The sequence below is a fragment of the Peromyscus californicus genome, unplaced genomic scaffold (genome assembly GCF_007827085.1).
Source record: "Peromyscus californicus insignis strain IS unplaced genomic scaffold, ASM782708v3 Scaffold_9__1_contigs__length_137607984, whole genome shotgun sequence".
NCBI lineage: Eukaryota > Metazoa > Chordata > Mammalia > Rodentia > Cricetidae > Peromyscus > Peromyscus californicus.
The window spans coordinates 103902907-103923626 of record NW_026294617.1 but is presented as its reverse complement, the minus strand read 5'-3'; the positions used below and the strand labels follow the sequence as shown (position 1 = coordinate 103923626).

Genomic DNA, 20720 nt, shown 5'->3' with positions numbered 1-20720 from the left:
GAAAGCATTATATTTAAAAACCGAACATTAAGTAGTAAATGAAATAGATGCACGGTTTTCAAGTGCTCAGTTCAGTGGTGTCAAGTAGAAGAGCAGCTTTCTAGGGCTTTGTGAATTAGACTGCTTCAGATATTTCACCTGAACAGAATCACGCAGGGGTTATCTTTTTATGTTGTTCTTTTATTTTACTAATGCTTGGTGTTCATCTATGTGCATTATACTAACCCTTGGTGTTCATCTATGTGCGCCTGTGAGAATATTTCCTTTCTTTTTAAGGCTACATACTATACTATTGTGTATGACCTTGTGCTTAATTGATAGACTTGTCAATAGACATCATCACCCTCTTGTGAAGATGTAATGCTGCTAAGAACATAGGCAGACACTGTTTCTTCAGGACTCTATTTTCAAGTCTTTTGAATGTACACCGAGGAGTGGGACTGCAGGATCATAGGACCTCAGAGAGTTCTATCCAGTACTTCCAGGGCATGTCCCAGAAAGCTGAAGTATTGATAAGACTTCAAGTCATACTGAAGCATAATATGGTTCACAATTTGAAAGGCACCAAATTTGGGAAGTTACATGTATTTAATTAAGAGAGATTTAAGAAAACATCGTGTGTTCTGAGCAGGAGGGCACTGGTAAAGATTCTATTTGAGAGCAAGGCCCCTTGGGTGGTGACTGCAGAAGACAGTGATAAACAGCTGGGCAGCCAACCTCTCCAGTGGTGGCCCAGGGTCAGGCAGCTACTGAACTACAGAACTGACAGTAGCAGCATACTGTCAACTGGGCTGGGATTTCAGACTAACAAAGCACCTAGCGTTGACTTACTCCAGATAAAGCATGACAAGGCTCTGTCCCTGGAGTTATGCGGCTGCAGAAACACAGTTCACCATGCAAGAGAAGGAGAAACATATTCCCCAATAGTCCAAAGGTCTGGCCAAAGTCATGGTACATTCTGTGACGGTCAGTGATATACTGTTACTCATGACCATTCAGAGTGACATCTAATAAGACAGATAAAGTTGTAAGAAGCATAAATATATTCTGGGAGGCCAACCTCTGTTTACTGGTTTGCCCCTCTTCCCTCTCTCCTTTATTTTTAAGGAACTTTTCTAGAAGGAGGTCTATTAAAAGCCAGCAATTCAGTGATATCTATAAACATTTGCTCATCCCAGTAGGGAATTACGGAAGCCACTCTATATACAAGAAAACCATTAAAACCAATTTACTATTGGTAACGGCAGAACACAGAGTTATATTCTAGCTTCCTTCATGTCTATTATTTACATTTCACTAATGGACTGGTTGCTTTCAAAGACCAGGTATCAGTCAGGCCATACTCTGAGATCTTAAAAGAAAGATAATAGTGGTGTTTGAGAATTCCCAAGTGCAGATAAGTGCACATTTCTAATATTGTACAGCCATCATTTAGTCCCTATGCCCACATGGTGCTACACTCTTTTCTGTGTCAATAGCTAGCATGACAAAGACCCTGTTATAGCAAATGCTTATCCCTTAGTTCACATAAAATAATAGCTTAGCCTCTGGAATTGTTTTTTTTTTAATTGACTAGCATTATTTCTTACCACACAATGCAGTATCTATTTTTGAAAAGAACGAATTGGCAAGAGAGAAAGAGCTGATGAATGAAATGTTTACCCTCCAGTTAAGCCATAAGCTGAAAAAGAAAAGCAAGGAGAAAACAGCATTTTATAACTAAAGTAAATTTAATATGCCTTCATGTCACCTGAGTGAGAGGGCATAATAAAATGGTGAAGCAGTGATTTGAAACCAGGAACAATGACCCAGAAATGTAATAATAATAATAATGATGATGACGATGATAATAATAATAATAAATAATACTTATGCTATGCACAGTGGTGGTCATTTCCCTAAATATGTGCCATGAAAGTATCTAATTGAATTTCTAACTAAAGGTTGTCCATGATCTCTGGAGAAAATTGGAGCTGACTACAGATCCATGCTTGAGCTGGAGCATTGCTTATTGTGAAGGGGTCCTGCTGTTTGCAAAACACCGGGTGAAGGAAGCAAAGGGCAGCACGGAGCAGAGCAGAAGGGGACTCTGGGCACAGAAAATTAGACCTTGACACCTGTGAGATGACAAAGAGAGAAGAGAGGAGAAAAAGAAGGGGAGGAGAGGAGAGAGACACAGAAATGGATATCCAGAAAATCATGAGGGCATTATCATATGATAATCAATCGATTATCATAATTGTTTGTAATGTTGAATTAACTACTAAAATTTGTTTCTAAAATAAGGCTACATCAGTTATCTAGAAAGTTCATCAAAAAAAAAAAAAACCAAAATAAAAGAAAAACCCAAAATAACTTCCTAGTAACAACATTACTAGTAACTAACACACACTAAGTGCGTCTTCTCACATCCTCTTGGCAGTTGCTATGAGTCAAGTCCTATGTTCTCTCCATTTTTAAGAGGAGGCTGAGACAAAGAGACCAAACAATTTCTACCATCTTACAGCAAGCAAACTGAGGAGATGGGAGCGTTCTTTTAACCATGGCACATGCTACCAGACGGACAAAAGGGAAGGAGGACATAAAAGGGAGAGGTAGGAGGACAACCTCTGCTTTTCTGTCTAGTAGTCTCTAGCATTTAGAGTGGGTGGCCAAGTCGAGCTTTTTAGAACTCCCAGAACTGGGACACTGGCCCTAATACTTCAGTAACTCTCCGTTTGTTCTGGACCAGTAACTGACCACACAGTCCCTATAGAGTTTAAGATCCGAATATCATGTTCCATCTACACAACCCTGTACTTCACAAAAATTGACTCTATTATATTTTAAAATATTTCAAGAATATGACTATACTCCATAAGACCTGTCATTGTCAGTCAACCTGACTCTTGATCCAATCTGCTGCCTGAAGGCTCATCAGCAGAAACAGATCTGGGCTCAGAGCTAATTTAGTATAAGGGAAATATCCGAGCTATTGACCTTGTGAGAATTCAGACTTGGACACGAACAGTTTGCACCAGCTCTCGCTCATAGGCACTTTGGAGTTCACTTTAGAAAACAGCTTTAGGAAGGCAGGGGAATAGAGTGCTTGGGATCTATCGAAGACCTTAGCCTTTGACTAAGTGTCACTTCTAAATCTTTAGAATGACGATGGCTGTTTTCATTTCACACTGCTTTATACACTATAAAATATTTTCCCTTAATATGTGCCTTCTCTGACCTCCCACAGCTCTGTGAGGGTATAATATTCTTATTTTACAGGGAAAAGGAAAAAAAAGCTCAGATATTAGAGCCAGTGCAAACCAAAGACTGGTAGCTAGGCATGACAAAAATCCAGCTCCTCATAGCTGCCTTTTGGGACAAGGAGGGAACTCAGAACACACAGGATTCCATCAGTTTGCATTCATATCAAGTTGTTGTTAGGGATGTAAAGCTGACAAGGAATGGAGTATGGGATAGTTTGCCATTCCAACATCGATACTTCTTTTAAACTAAAACTGAACCTAAGAAGTTATTTCCAGAACCTATAAATCAATTTTTAATTAACATCTTCTGGGTTTGCCGGCAAACACGGCACTGAAACATGCCTATAGCCCCCCACCATAACCAAACTGTAGCAGTTCACATTTATTTTTAGACAGTAGAAAGGAGACTGGAACACAGAACACTAGGTTTTGTTGAAAGTCTTAGTAGAAAAACATTTCAGAATGACTGGCAGCATCCCCTTATTTCAGTCTTCCATCTATTTGAAGACTACGTCAACACATAGAGATTTTATTGTTAGACATGATGCTGTGGTTCTCCCCAGTGTGTGCTGGGTCTGCCCAGGATGTTTTTTTTTCTCTTTTTTTTTTAATTAGAGTTGGCAGATTGGGGCTGGAATCAGACTTCATTCACTCATTGTTTTCAAGATTTACTCTTGTAATTCTTGCCAAGGAAATCCTAGGCAGATAGTTTCTGTTAGAAGGACTGGTTGGCTCAGGAGAGCAAGCGTGTAACATTATAAGGCTCTCTGCATCTTTGTTCTCAGAGTTCCGAGATAAAGCACTGGTGTCACCAGAGAAGTTTCAGTCTGCCCACTCCAGACCTAACCAAAAACATGGAGGTCTGTTCTTTACCCACTTCTCCACGAACCTTTCAGTAGACTAAAGTTCGAGACGTTCTGAGTTCAAGTCTAACAACACTGCTTGCTACAGAGCATTTGTGCCTTCTCTTAACTTATAGGCTGAAGTCCTCGGTGCTACTGTGAAGAAGTTAATAGTGAAGTCTTTGGTAGAGAAAAGGCCTCATGATTCATGCTCTGACAAGAAAGACTCTTTTACCACATGTGGCCTCAAAAAGAAAATGGTTATCTATGAATCCAGATGTACACCCTCACTAGACAGCAAATCAATAGGCACCATGACCATAGGCTATCCAGCTTCTAGAATCATTACAAATACTTTTTAGTTGTTTAAGCCATTCAGCCTCTGGTGTTTTATTTTTGCATCCCAAACTGACAGAGACACTGCTCTATTACAAAATTTGCCTTGAAAATGTAATTCCTTACCACATGCCCACATATCCACTGGTTTTCCATAAGGATCTTTACGCAGGACTTCTGGAGAGAGATAACCAGGTGTGCCGGCAAAACCTAGGGAAAACAGATGCTCATGAGTCAGGGTTGTCATGATGACATCGGAAGGAAATGGACAACTAAGAAAAAAATGCTTTAGGGGGGCTTCTTTAACTGAAGATGAGGTCTGTCTGTCCAACCTTGTAGATTAGTTGAAAACACACACACACACACACACACACACACACACACACACACTGGAGGTGTGGAGGTCAATCTACTATGATATTTTGACACAGGGCTACTTTTGTTCAGATGTTTTAACATCACTTATATGGAAGTTCAAGCTAAAGCTATAAAGAAATAGTTAGAAAACTGAGGGCAGATTAGTGATTTGCAAAAGATGATCCCTAAATGCCTCTGACAATCAGTCACCTATAAAAGAGGGGGACGGAACACCTACACACTAAGGACAAATCCAAAGCAAGCTTTCAGAAAATATTTTTTAAAACAGATATCCTTTGGGTACAGGGCCATGAGGGTGGATAGGGCTACCAGTAACTGAAAGACTCATTCTGAGAAGAAATAAGCCCAGAAAAATATCAGTTCAATGTGTACTAATAAATAACCAGGGCGTATTCATAACTGGCAACTGAGAGGAGTCTTGGGGACACTTGGATGAATCACCACTGAACACTGACCAAAGAGACCTCCAACTTCAGAAGACACAGTGAAGGGGGTGACAGCAAAGGAAGCCTTGGATTATATAAAGCAGAGCAGAATTCGATAAGGAATGCTTAAGCAACAATAACATCTGTTACCAGACTCCAGTGGAAATATTTTCTACTCCTGAAAATGAGTTTTTCAAGTAAAGAACACTTTAAAAAATAAGAAAGGTAATCATTTTCATTTGAAAGCATTCTTTTAAAAGGCAACAAATGGAAAATTGGAAAGTCTCTCTAAAAGATCACACAATCAGAAGTTCCTCCAACCATAAACTAATGCCAAGTCACAGTCTTTATTTACCAGGAGGCAAAGTATCCAAAAATGAATTACTCCTCATTTCTGCAAAGAAATTATACTTACTACATTAAAAAAGAAATATAAGAGAGAAGATATTGGCTGAGTTACTTCTCCATCAAAATTAGATTAAATATAAGCCAAAGGATTTTAATTCTACATACTTTGTTCCTTTTATTCACTTTTCACCCCATATCCCTGGTCTCTTTAAGTATTGGACAAAACTATGAGAATTAACATCCTATGTAGCACATTTGATAAAAATGTAAAGAATGAAATATCCACATACATCCCATTTATCCTAAGGAACTGGATGCAAAAGAAATAATACTCTACAATGACTTCATGAATATAGCATGCTGGAGCACAGTAAACAAGGTCTTCTTAATCAGGGATTTAACTCCTAAGAATGTAGGATTGTTATGATATATACTATCAAGGTTAATAAGAACTTGTTCTCTCCATAGATAACATGGGTTTTACTTCAAAGAACTAATGGGGGTATCAAAACAGATAAAGAAAGAAACAGAAATATCAACTGTTGGAAATATATCTATTAGACAATCTTCTCATTAAAAAAATCACTTAATATTTAAAATGAGAGACATAATAGCAAATAAGTAAAGTAATTCTTCCACAATGCAAGATCCTGGTAGAGCCTCTGTTGCCCTAGCAACCATAAGACATTAAAAGCATATTGCAGATATCTTTTGCATCCAGTTCCTTAGGATAAATGGGACGTATGTAGATATTTTATTTTTTTTACAGTTTTATCAAATGTGCTACATAGGATGGTAATTCTCATAGTTTTGGCCAATATTTAAAGAGACCAGGGTTATAGGGTGAAAAGTGAATAAAAGGAACAAAGCATGTAGAATTAAAATGAGAATTAAAATAAAATAAAATAGTTTTTATGTTTTGCAGTATCACTAGTATGTGTGTGCCAGAAGACAACCTCAAGTGTAGATGCTCAGGTACCACCCACCTTGTTCTCTGAGACAGGGTCTCTCAATGGTCTGGACCTTGCCAAGCTAAGGTGGCCAGCCAGTGAGTCCGAGGGTTCTACTGTCTGTCTCTTTTTCCCTAGTGTGGGGGTTATGAACACTAGGGGAAAAAGTGCTATATATATACGTGTGTGTGTGTGTGTGTGTGTGTGTGTGTGTGTGTGTGTGTGTGTGTGTGTTATAAACATCTACCATCTCTAGATTAAATTTTTAAAATACTACTTATTATTACCGTGAAGAGAGTGTGCATACACATCCACAACACATGTGTGGAGGTCACATTGTATACTGAAACCCTCCTATTAACTCTTAGAACAGAATCCATTTTACCACAAACTTTTTTAAAAAGGTGTACACGAACTTGTTTTGGCAATATTTTTCTCTTATTTTCTGATTATCGACCCATTTAATATCAAGTTCAATGTCTTACAACTAGGGAAGATGACCATTGCTCCCATGCCATGGCTGGAAAGTGGTGTTGGGAACCAGGAGTCCCGGGCTGGGAGAGCACAGTTACACTAAGGAGAGGAGCCCTACTCACCAAACCACGCCTGCTGGTCGCCTTGAACTTCTATGGCTAAGCCGAAGTCTGCCAGCTTCACAGCTGCTCCTTTGGATTTGCTAGCTAAAAGCAAATTCTCAGGCTTTATTTAGAAAGAAAGAGAGAGAGAGAGAGAGAGAGAGAGAGAGAGAGAGAGAGAGAGAGAGAGAGAGAGAGAGACTAAAGTGAGAATCTATTTTAGGTGACTACTTAAAATGACCAACATTTGTACAAGATTAAACAGGGAGGGGGTGGCTGGGAAACAAACTCATGCACTGTTGTCTCTCCTGGAGATTTCCATTCCTAAATCCCAGGGAAAGTAGGGTTAGCAAACTATAGAGGACAACCATGGGTGCAGGCTTCAGACAGATGCACTGGGCACTGCAGAGGCAATGGGGAAGGATGCAGTTAGTCGAGTTGCTGGCTTCACCTGCTCGCATGCCTCCAAGGACCACTCAAAGTGCACACTTGGCCACTGACACGGACTTAGAAGCCTATCAGAGCACAGACATTTTCAGCAGGAGGAAATCTGGCAAAATGATAACCAGAGTTGGACCAACCTACAGACATTTGGCAAATGAAACTGCAAATTAAATCCCACTTGATTTTTAAGAGTTTGGACTCAAACACAGTGATTTTGATTCCTCAATGTTTCCAAACAATTTCTGCACAAATTTTAGAGACTTACTCTGAATTATGTATTAAAATGGCTGTCTTTAAGGATCTGTTTATTCTTAAAGGCAGAAAGAGTATACTGTTTGCCAAATGTTATAGTTAGCTTTAAACAAAAATTTATAAGCCACTTTTTACTGTGTAATTTACATTCTTTTAAAGTGTGACTAAAATATTATGCAGATACTTATTCTCCCACCTAAAATACCATGAGAAAGACACATTTTTCTTTGGTATTGATCCTTCCTCAAGGACTGACAAAGCAGTCTTGGAATGAGGCTGTGTCTACACCATTGTTTCCCAACCACACTGGAATTTTGAAAACAAGCATTGAGACAGAGCCTTCAATTTCCCTGGATGTCCTCATGGATACTAAGAAACAGACTGGGGATATGGTTAGGAAAAGTGTTGAGTATTATGTACAGTGAAGCCTAGCCCACCCAGACATCTGGATTGGCATATACATGGGAAAATGGTCCAAGGTCTTCTTGCTTTGGATAAGAACCCATGAATTTGGAACTTACGTCTCCATCAAAACAGTTGGGAAACAATAGCCCTTCCAAGCACCAAAACTGTTCTCTGAAAAATTGAAAACGTTATCAGCCAAATGATTTTGTGTATGTGTTGACAAATAAGACATTTCATCGTTGTCATCAATTTGAGTACTCTCTCTTTGCTGGATTTGTCAGTTTTGTGGGTTGTTTTGGACTTGAGTAAACACAGCCTAAACCAGTATTTATAAATCAAGCCAGCCATGCAAAACAGCAAAACCCACAAGCAGAACTTAGAAGAAATTAGGTTAAATCCATAAGAAATTAGAGGGTGAGCAAGCAAGTTTCAGTTAAATACCAGACTTCTTCAGGTGGTTGCTGCTCACTGCCATCAGATCCACTACTATCATGATCACTGGAAATGTGAAGGGACCTTGGGAGCTTTTCGGGGTTGAAGTATGGTTTTGAACTACCTCAACATCAAAGACATTTAATGTGGAGTTTGAGATTAACATGTTTCAAGAATATGAAAGCACTTAGGTTGATGTAACTTACATTATGACTTACTGTTTGAAACTGGAACCCTGGATATTTATCAGTGTGCTAATATATTTAATCAGGCTAAGTTACTCACTTTTGACATTTTAATTTCACAACTAAAATTTATGGTCAACTAACTACCTATACATTTTCTAATTTAATCAATATAATTTTCTACTACTTATTTATGGAATAAGTAACTTAGACCAATCACACTGAACTGTACACAACAGCTGATTCTCCTTCTTTGGAACTTTCATATTCCAAAAGACTGAGATTTTAGAAATGCTTGCTAATATACATCCAATCTAATTTGCCAACCACAGACTCATTCAAGGAAAGAGCTCCAATCACTTTAAGTCTAATGGTATAGAAGTTACTTGAGCAAATGCAAGTGTCATTAGTGAGTAAACTCTTTTAAAATTTAATGTGCTTTTACTCTTACTAATACACTGAAAAGCTTCTAGGCAGGCCTCTATGCACAATGCCCAAAAAAACCAAGTCTCTGAATGGGGCAGTATTCATAGCTAGAGATGATCTAGAAGGCCTTACTCTAGGACCTGTGAGTCATCCAAGAAAATAGGAATATATTTGTATGTGACTTTCACCTGAAATCCATAAGACTGTTCAGCAGCAGCTATGTACAGGAGAAAGCAGGCCTATTTCCAAGGGATGGGATTCATTTTAAAACTGAAATCACGGAGATGGCTTTGCATTATGTATATCATTTAGGAAAAGCTAACATAGAGAATATGGAATGGAAACTGAAAAGTTAGAACAGTTTTTGATTTTAATAAAGGAATCTGCTTTTTAATATTTCACTTGAAAATTGCTTTAAGTGGCTTTAATAAAAGCCTTTAATATATCACACGTATTTTACTTCCATAGAGTTTCTTTCTACTTTTTAGAAAGGCCAGCTAGAATAATTTTTCTATCATGGTCTGTGGGGAGTGCAGAAGGCTGACTCACTAATAATTTCTAAAGACACTTTTAGTGGGAACTGGCATATTTGTTTTGGGTTTTCTTTTTTTTTTTTTTTTTTGGTTTTTCGAGACAGGGTTTCTCTGTGTAGCTTTGCGCCTTTCCTGGAACTCACTTGGTAGTCCAGGCTGGCCTCGAACTCACAGAGATCCGCCTGGCTCTGCCTCCCGAGTGCTGGGATTAAAGGCGTGCGCCACCACCGCCCGGCTGTTTTGGGTTTTCTTGAACACTCTTAACATTTAATTTGAAACTATATTGTACTATAAAAGTCCATTGCTGAGAGTTCAAACTCAGAATGCTTAAGAAAGGAATACATCTGTTACCAGGTTACACCGAGGCAGAACAATTAGAATGTCAGTGAGTGCATGGCTGCCTCCTTAGGAAGAATTTCCACCACATTCCAGTTGTTACTATCTCATTGTTTTGACTTCCTAGGATGAACGTGACAGGCAGGATCAAAAGCAGAGACCTTCCAACACACCTGCACATGAACACTGACTCAGGAACATGAGGGAATTGGGCATAATGATGACTTAGAAAAAAATGTGAATTCAAGATTCATGTCCTCTCACTTCGATGCTGCAGACTTGGGCAACCCATGGACCCCTGTCATTGACTCATCACTTCCTTCATCTCTCAAATGGTATTATGAGGCTACTGAATTGTATCTCATGACAATATCTAGTGGATGTGCAACATAAGAACACTGTATTTTGTAGGGACAATATACACGCTGATGATCAGGTACTACATTCCCCATGGCTGGCCATTTCAATGTGCAGAAACAATTTCAATCTGTAATGCATGTTTAAAATTGAAGAAATGTTCATATGAATCCCTATGTTAGCATGTATACTTTGCCATGATCTCTATGTGCTTACAAAGTGATCACTTTTTAGGTTGGTTTTTAAATAGAGTCTCCTGACATTCTCATACATAGGTTCCTTCCCCACCCCATTGCTTCCTAATGGTGCAGAATTTTCCACGACATCTGGTCTCAGTGTCAACAACCATTTATAGCATATCAGCTGCAATGAGCAGCAACTGTGTACAAGTTTTGTTCTGTGTTTCCATATGGATATGAAAGCAATAGCTTTCAGGAGGATGTAAAGACTTATTAAAATTATTCAAATATCTTAAAGTACTTAAGCAAGTTGTGGAACCATCCTTAGAACTAGTGGAGACTTGAAAGAGAAAATAAATCTCAAGCCCCTCAGTTTATGAAGGTAGAGATGTCCAAAAAGAAGAGTCTGGGGCTTGGTGCTAGATATCTTAATTGCTCCACTCTTTGGAGCACAAAAATGTGTGTGTGTTGGGGGGGGGGGTTATATGTGTGCATGCACGTGTGCACAAAGAGGCCAATATGAAGTATTTTGCTCTATCGTGCCCCACTTTACTTTTTGAGACAGGGCCTTTCATTGAACGTGGAATTTAGTGAGTGGCTAGGCTGGCTAGCCGGTGCACTCCTGGGATCCTGCTATCTGGGACCACAGGGGTGTGGTAACAAACTTTTATATGAGTGTTAGGGATCCAGAATCAGTTCCTCATGCTTAGGCAGCAAGCACTTTACCTACTGAGAAATCTCTTCAGCCCCATAATTATTCTTTTATAGATTTGGTACTTGTAGTGGTTTGAATGAGAATGGCTTCCATAGGCTCATAGATTTGAATACCAGGGAGTGGTACTCTTTGAAAGCATTAGAAGGTGTGGCCTTGTTGGCAGAGTGTGTCAATAGAGGTGGGCTTTGAGGTCTCAAAAAGCCTATTCCAAGCCCAGAGCCTCTCTGTTCTTGTTGCCTGTTGATCTCAATGTATAACTCTCAGCTACTTCTCTGGCACTATGTCTGCCTGCATGCAACCATGCTCCCTTCCATGATGATAATGAACTAAACCTCTGAACTGTAAGCAAGCCCCAACTGAATGCTTTCTTTTTATAAGAGTTGCTGTAGTCATGCTGTCACTTCACAGCAATAGAACACAGAAATGGTTTGTTTTCATAAGGTAGCCTATTTGTTAGGTATTTTGAAGTAATCAAAAATAATTGCCACCTACATCTAAATAAAATAAGGGAAAACTTAGGAAACATAAGACATGATCTTAATCTTGAGTCTTTAATTAGCACTGTCATTATTAAGGAGTTAATCTGGAGAAGGCAATGATCACATGAACATTGGTCACAGGGTTTATCTGGCATGTATGTGATCATTGCCTATATAGTAAGATTCAGTCATTAGAAACATACATGTCAAATAAGTGATTTACTTTTAACATTTTTATTTTTTATTATAAAAGTATCAAATGATTTTATTGTGACACATTGATTGCCAAATTTCCCTAGATATTATTTGTAATGAATTTTAAAGACACTAAAGAGAAGCTAACTATTCTCTGCTTTGATATATTTTCAGTCACCCTTCTTTTGCCAGAGAAGGTATGAGCAAAGCTCCCGGAAATCAACTCAATGGAATTTTGCCCAAGCTGAAAAGCTTGAATGCCATCTCCACTTGTTTCATTTGTGCACTGGTAGAGATGGTTTTAACTTTCATTTAATTTTTTTTTTTTTTTACAGGAGTGAATTCCTGATTTCATGTATTGAGAACAGAGGGCTTCCGGCTGATGCATGCACTTGAGTTTTCAATCAGGATGCCATACTTCTGATATCATATCCAGGCAGGCAGATTCACTGGAACTACTCTGCTTCCCATTCCTGTCTCTTATTTTTCTTCTATACTCTAAGTAAACCTTGCTGAGTGGACTGAAAGAAGCAGAGTGGACTATCATGACTACCCGACAGTCACTGCTTCTCTATGACCTCACACACCCTAGACACACAAAAAATGACAGAATGACCCCTTAACGTATTAGATTTTCACATACGTTCCTTTTTAGATAGCTAGACAAATGCTATGTGGAAATGATTGTCCTTTAAGCTTTTATCTAAAGACAGTTCTGAGAAAAACAGAATACTAGATTTCTAACTATTCCAAATTTAGAATTCACAATATGATCTATCTACTATCACAGCTAACAAAGATTTACTGAATGCTTTGAGTTACTTCTGCTCTCTGGAAACTAATTTCTTTCTACTGCAATCATAAATTTCTATGAGGTAGTCACAAACATCTCCAGAATTAAAGTTATCTATCTATCTATCTATCTATCTATCTATCTATCTATCTATCTATCATCTATCCATCCATCTGTCCATTTATCCTTCCATCCATCTGTTTACCTACCTACATGATGATTTTTCCATTACATGCTACTAAAAAAAAGTGGCCAATAGAAGAGCAGCATCCTCTGCTGAGGGATACACAGAGGTTCCTTTTGTGGCTAATATCTTCAATTGTGCCCTGAAGCTTCCTACTTATACAACAACACTATAATCATTACTGCTAGAACCTCTAATCCTACCTAGATATGAATCAATGGTCCCATTACTGGGAACATATATATTGGTGTTCACGTGTCCACTGAGAATAGCCTGGTGGTGACTGATCTCCTCCCTCAATCTTTGAACCATGTCCTGTTTCTTTTCCTCAATTTGCCTGCTGTGCCTTAGTCTTGGTTCTGGATGCCAATAAATTTATATCTTATAGATTCCAGAGGATGGCAGTTAATTAAATATTCAAACTAGTGAGCATTGTTATTTTAAGATATAATTATCCTATTTTATGGATAATCTACTATGATTGCTCTTACAAGTATGTGTTTATATACATTTATTCTTTTGGTTGAATTTTATCTGTTCCTGAATTGAAGAAGTATGTTGCAAGCATGTTAGGGTCCTTTGCTAGGCAGGTGTTGGTCTACCTTAAAGTGTACAACAGCCACAAGTATCTTTGATAATGTTAATAAACACAGCACTGTGTATGTTCTTCCTCAAAGTGATTTAGATGAACTAAACCACATGCATTCAGTATCTAAATAATTCTATGTGAACTAACATAAAAATCAGGATAAAGAAATGAAGACAGGAGGTGTAGGAACCGTGAGGAAAACTTGGTTTAAAGCCTGGTGATGAATGCCTTTATACTTGATTACATTGGTAAACACGGTACTTCCAGTAGCGTATTCATCACATAGAATGTATTCATTTGGTAAAAAAGGCACAAAACAAAGTCAGGGGTTTAACACACTTACATGTACATATGATGCCTTTATTGTACAAGTTTTTAACTCTATTAGCATGACCAGGAAGTGGTCAACTGACAAGCACTGGGAAGCAGACTCTGTAGGAGTCTATCCAAGTCATCAATTTGACAAAACTAGGTCATCAGCAATTATAGAAATTACAGAAAGTGCTCTCAAAAGTCCATCTCCATCCTTTCTGAAGATCAGAGAAGCATGATGGAGAAGCCAGGGCACAAAGTGCACTATTTCTTTTGGTAGTAAGCCTTACTAGAAAGCACTTGCCCGGATTTTTGATAACTGAGTTTAGATCGTATATCAGAAAACTGTTTTTTTCACAGCCAATGTCCCAGGTCCACTGCCATCTCTGATTCAAGTTCCACTTTTTGAAGGTCTTGGCTGAGTCTGGAGATATAACAGCAAATCCATATCTTGATCCCATAAAACATCCCATACAATTGAGGGAAGAGGATTCCTGCTTTTTTATGTTTGGCTTTAGAATATACATTTGCTCACATAAATGCAGTAAAGTATTCCAAGTGGGTCTCAGAGATCTGATAAAACAGAACAAATATTGTGTATATCGACATAAGCCCAGTGGAAAAGTAAGGTCCCGTGGGTCCTGACAGCTAACACAAAGGGGTTCTGACTGCTCCCTTGGCCACTAATGAATTTTTGACACGATTTCCCGAGATAGGACTTTTCAAAGGAACATATTTTTTTTCTTTTTCCTGATACATATATGTGGTAAGTGTTAGAAATGTGCAATATTATATCCTGACTCTTTCAAAGAAAATACCCTCTACCATAGCTTAGTTTTTCATAGTTAAAATTCTCAGAATCAACTGAAGTTGAAAGAGTCCAGAAAACAAAGTCAATGTTTTGGTACAAATCCTACCTTTGAACATTAAGTGAAATTCACAGTTTCTTATAGACTCAGAAGAGTGTGTGTGAGAATGTCCAGGTCCTTCTGCTGAACACTACATTGCCTCTGTAGTGAAGCCTGGAAATGCTGGGATTGCCAACAAAGAATTGAAACCATAATAAACCATGAAGCACACTGGCTACCCTCCTCCAACCCGATGGCTGTATTTCATTTGCTATTGTAGGTTTCTCTGTTTTTCAGAAATACAAGTGAAGCTAGAATGATGACAGATGGGAATCAGGAAATTAATGGAAGAGTCCCCCAAACTATCTCATTCCAAATGAACTAAAAATTCCTTGTTCTGGGTGATAACAGGAACTGAGTAAACTCTTACAACTATTAGTGGGCACCCATAGAAAATATATGTGCTCCATATGCTTGATCTGATATAATCTTTTTCATAGATCATAATATCTGGGCCCCTAGAAATACAAATAAAAGAAGCAAGAAGCCTACAGTCCTAGAATTCCAAGAATTACTGGTAGGGGAAAGAGTTTAGAGTTCAAAATGGCACTCAATCACTGGAGCTAAGCCTATGTTTATAATTCTGAAAATTATTTATATAATATTAGGTATATAGTATAAATGTAAAATATCATGTTTCATCAATGTCTACAGAACTAGTTTACAGCAAAGGAAAAATCATAAATTTTAAAGTCATCTTAAACTATATGCTCATTCCTTGGAGTATGGACATAAAGCAAGTTTTTTATTGTTAATGTTAGAAAACTATTTCTGAAAGATAGGGATTTATCTGTCTCAAGTATATGTTAGGAGATGAAATGAGAGGCTGTGATTAGGGGAAGCACATGGATACATGTGTTGGAATGAGTCCACATAGCTGTATTACTTGAATTTTTGCCTTTCCTGGTATAACTGCAGCTGAACAGTCTTTAGGAACTGTGTGGTTCTTCCTTTATCTTCTCCAACAGCATTACTCACCTTCAGGTCCCGATGGACTACGCCCATCTGATGGCAGTGTAGCACAGCCTCCAGGATCTGCTGAATGCAATGACTGCATGCAAACACCAGGGGGCGTGTGTTAGTTCCAAGCTTACACTCACTGTCTGTATACCCTCAGAGAGACCGGGTTAAAGAGCAAAGGGAGAGGACAACTAGTGTCGAATTTATCTCCTTCAATCATAGTAACACATTGCTCAAGAAGAGTGACTACTACCACGGAACAATCAGGATATTGCCAGCTGTGAGCCATGATGTGTGTTAACTTGTTCTAAAAAGATCCATTTGGACAATATCTCATTTTGTTCTGGAGCTCATTTCCTGGTTATAAATTCTTCCAGGAAATGAATTGGAACACAAATATAATCTTGTAGTTGTTGTGCTCTGCTGCTATTCCACACACACACAAACTCTTTCCCATTTTTACAGTATTGTTCTAAAAGCTGTCCTGTTAGTACACAAGGCACCATTAGGTTTAAATGAGGACACACAGTGAATTTTTGACAGTCATGGCGTCTTACGCTGTAGACTAGCTGGCAATTGTTACCCCTCGCCTAGGGTTCATCAGGCTCAAGTGAGCAATGTGTAGCCAGTTGTCCTGCTTCAGCAACCCATGGTCTCAGAACAGAAGTGGTGTGTAAATCTACAGGCAGACATACATCACAGGCCAGGTTCATTCCAGGTGTCAATGGTGGACAGTTCGGGAAAGCCTGCCCTCAAACCAACTCTGGGTAATTTATTGCTTGGAAACGTAGCAGGTTGTATTGGCGCTGCTCTTCCCTTCCTGCTATGATGTATATTTAGCCTGTAGATGAGCAAACTGAAGAGGCATCATGCATTGTCATCTCATTATTCACGTCAAGAAAAAGTCGGGAAAGACATTGGAGACACCATGTTCAATACCCCCCACCTCTGCCCTTTCCCCGGAGAAACAAAACAGAATAAAACCAAAGAAACGTCTTTGATTCCGATTTACAGACTCCATATACTGACCTTCAGGTCCCTGTGAACTATGCCATTTAGGTGACAATGATTTACACTCTCTAGAATCTGTTGTATACAATGACTGCAAGATACAAGGGCAGAATGGGAGGGAGAACATTTTAAAGGCACATAATCACACTGGATACAAAATAAAATGAAGGTTCAAACGAAACAAAACAAACAAATGAAATTATATTTATTCACACTTTTCTTAGCTTTACACCAGGGTTAAATAATGTTGAATAAAGCTAATTCTGATTTTTAGTAAAATGACATCCAACATATAATTTGTGACATATTCAGACAAAACAATTTAAGCTGTGTTTCTTCTTGCTAGTCTACAGATTAAGTCATCTGTTGTAGATGCCAGGATCTCCACAGTCAGGAAGAAAATTTGATGTTTAGTTCCCAAAATGTCCTGGGAAGATTATCCAGAGACATAAAATTTCCATGTGTTTGTCATACACAATCTAAACTGTTTAAGGTCTGAGGTCACAATTAAACATGTTGAAACAAGAGGGTAAACACAGATGAAGTGGTAGGTGAAACAGGGATATTTTTAAAAAAGGGAAGGACACATGTACCAGTGATTTAAAAGGGGTGCCTCCTGTATAATACAGGAATAAGAAAATAAATTCAAGCTCCAAGAGGGCAGGGGGATCCAGAGAAGACACATGACATAAAATAAACCTCTTGCACAGTAAGAAAACTCTGGGGGAAGGGCTAAGGAGTTTGCAAATAGGTTTAAGATCCCCTGGAGACTGGTAATTGTTAAATCTATTTCTATATCCTTTAGTGAAGGAAGTTTTACTTATTACCATGTTAAAATGCACCATTGATGCTACCCTTATTAGAAGCTTACTGATATCAAATCAATTAAATCAGACATAAGAAATTTTTTGACCGAGAGCTGCAAGACCCCAATAAGGTGCCACCTGACACCCAATAACGCAGAACACACCATACTGACAAGTCTTGCACACCTTCACTGTACAGGTCAAACCCGAGCACAAACAAAAGGCATTTGCTGAATCAAGGAAAAAGTGCACAACCTGATAAGAACATTTTCAGTCACTTGCTGTGTAACATAATGACACTCTACAGGAACTGAAAAAAACCCAGCACCGTCTAATTTTTAACGATACATACATCAAAACACCCATGATCATTGTGACTTGTTGGTACCAAATCTAATGATATGGCCACTAGGACAGACTCAAACTGGAGGTGTCAACTACATGGATTGCTTGATAATTACTCATAAGTTTTTAACTGTGTGGTTCTTTTATCACAATGTGAATTCCACACAGTCTTTTTGGAACATTTCTGTTTTATCTAACTACAAAAACAGCTTATTTGGCCTATGGTCAAAATTAAGAAGCAATGATTCATGCTAAATTAGTTTCACTACTCTTTATTATTAAGGATGAATTTCATGCCTGAGCTCTTGAGGGCTAGTGAGAAAATAAAGTTTAAAAATGTGAAGAGATAGATTCTTGATGCTTATTATATATAGGAATAGAATTATTCTTGATTTCTTGTGGGATCTCTATCCTAAAAATTATTCTGTGAAACGGCCCAACCTATGGGTTTTGTCCTGTTATCTGTTACTGCTTGACAACAGTTAAAATAGTCTCTACCTCACTTCAACCACAAGTTTTCAAACAGAACATGTTTATCATAACTTAGAAAGGCAAAGTAGGTAAAATTTCCTTTAAAAGTCTTTTTACTTTTTAGATTTATTTATTTTATGTGTATAAGTGTTTGGTTGCATGTGCACATGTGTGCTTGGTGCCCACAGATGTCAGAAGAAGGCATCAAATCTCTGTAAGTGGAGTTAGGGGTGTTTGCGGGCCACCATGTAGGTTCTGGGAACCAAACCAGGGACAGACTTCTGCAAGAGCAACAAGTGCTCTTAACTGTTAAACTGTCTCTTCAGCCCCAAACTCCCTTTCTTAATTGATTCTTTAATTAAAATTATTTGTCCTGCTTGGCAAATAGCTATTCTAGAACTGTTCTAGGTCCATTTTCTGGGGACAAATGTGAGTATTGGAATACACTGAGCAGCTAAGGATTTACTTGATGTAGCAAAGATCAAACAGAACTTTCTACTTGACTTTGACAGCAAAACATAGACTACAAATTAAAGTATAGTCATGTACAGTCAGATGTACAGAATACCATAAACATTAGTATTAAGTCAAGAAATGTAGTGGTATAAAACCAAGAAAATCAGAAATTGAAAGCTGAGATTTTTGAAAAATAATGTATTTATTTCTATTTTTATTGTAAGACAGTGTTTCAACTATATAGCACAGGCTGGCCTGGAATTCTTGACCTTCTGGCCTCCATCTCCAAAGGGCTGGGGTTACAGGGAGGTACCACAACTTACATAAAAGGTGAGCTTTTACATATCATGTGCTACTTTGGAGGTATGAGGACTCTCAACATCAGCTGAGTGTCATTGAGGGTCCCTATACTGCTACAACTTTGGGAAACCTGGAAAGCAGTCGGGATGGGACAGATGGCCAATGATTTAACTTTCATAGCATCAATTATGTTATGATGAGTTAATCAGATGAGTTAAACTGCTCTTCATCAGTTTTTTCAACGTAAGTAAAAGCTATAGTATACAGAAGGAAAATTAACATCATCAAGTCTAAACAGGTCTACATAAGCAGATTAATGCAATTTTACTACCAAAAATGTCTTTGAGTAGTGTAGGGAACTTAAAATGGGATAAAATGCTGGCCCGTTTTTTTTTTTTTTTTTTGTTTGTTTGTTTGTTATTTTTTTTTTTGTTTGTTTTTTCGAGACAGGGTTTCTCTGTGTAGCTTTGCGCCTTTTCCTGGAACTCACTTGGTAGTCCAGGCTGGCCTCGAACTCATAGAGATCTGCCTGGCTCTGCCTCCCGAGTGCTGGGATTAAAAGCGTGCGCCACCACCGCCCGGCTAAAATGCTGGCCCTTTAAAAAATTTCCATGAAAATTTTTGCTAATTAATAAAATCAGGAAGTTACTTGTGAACTCTCAGAAATAGAAAAATAAATGCTTTTCACATCAGCATTTCAAAGGCTTTAATATAATGTCCAAAGTGTTACATGCTAATATGAACACTCTAGAGGGGCCACTGAGGCCTTCTGCGGTTTGTTTCTCTTTGCTGACTAGAAGTGTGTTGTACTATGGAACTTCCTGTGGTAACAGAAGCACTCTGTCACACTAGTACTCAACAGCCACTGTGGCTATCAGGCCTTCACAACATGGAAGCTCAAGGGGAGGTTGATCAAAAATAAGATTTAAAACAGACCTATACTTTTTCCTTTTTCTAAAAGTCATCCCAGCAATCTTTAGAGGAGAGAAACTTCTGTGATGAAGGACTCATCATAAAGAGAATCCAGGGTGGTAATATGAGATTCTCATAATGGTGGGTCATGATATACTTCAATCTTTACGTACATATATAGAACAAGTGTCAGAGATGGAATGGTAAGTCTTTATCTCGCTCAGGGCAAGCCACTTACCTGGCATCAGCTTCACTATAATATTCTCTTGCCACTATGTCCTCAAACAGTTCACCTCCAGTAACTCTGTGGAAACAAGAGAAACACATTTAAAAAAAAATAGGAAGAAAAGAATTAGGCATCAGTAAGTTTATAATGTTCATACCGATTTCTTTTCCTTACATTATTTTTCAATAATAAGTCAAACCCAACTATTTTAAAACATTATGCCATTTAGTATCTAAGCACTCAAATTTGTGTTATCAATGGTTATCCAGAGGTCACAAATTTTCTGTAGATATATACAGCAAAATCTTCTACAGAAAATGGTTTCTAAGAAAGTCTTCATTTTAGTTTTATAGATATTGATTGAGGTCTGACAAAAATACATGGCGTACCTTAGCAACATTTTATGAACA

The 20720-nt window shown here is 38.2% G+C and overlaps 1 protein-coding gene across 21 annotated transcripts in view; it reads right to left on the bottom strand.

The window, feature by feature from the left end:
• The window catches only part of Camk2d (calcium/calmodulin dependent protein kinase II delta), a 258730-nt gene that overhangs the window by 61797 nt on the left and 176213 nt on the right, over positions 1-20720 (bottom strand). For 13 of the 21 annotated variants that reach the window (XM_052729975.1, XM_052729967.1, XM_052729962.1 and 10 more), the window contains exons 5-8: positions 20323-20388; positions 16813-16885; positions 7121-7223; positions 4550-4633 (exon numbers count right to left, since the gene is read on the bottom strand). In XM_052729975.1, coding sequence (XP_052585935.1) covers positions 4550-4633; positions 7121-7223; positions 16813-16885; positions 20323-20388 — 326 coding nt within the window. Of the gene's footprint in view, positions 1-4549; positions 4634-7120; positions 7224-15801; positions 15875-16812; positions 16886-20322; positions 20389-20720 lie in introns of all 21 variants that reach the window. The other 8 variants (XM_052729980.1, XM_052729963.1, XM_052729971.1 and 5 more) reach the window with 1 other exon arrangement.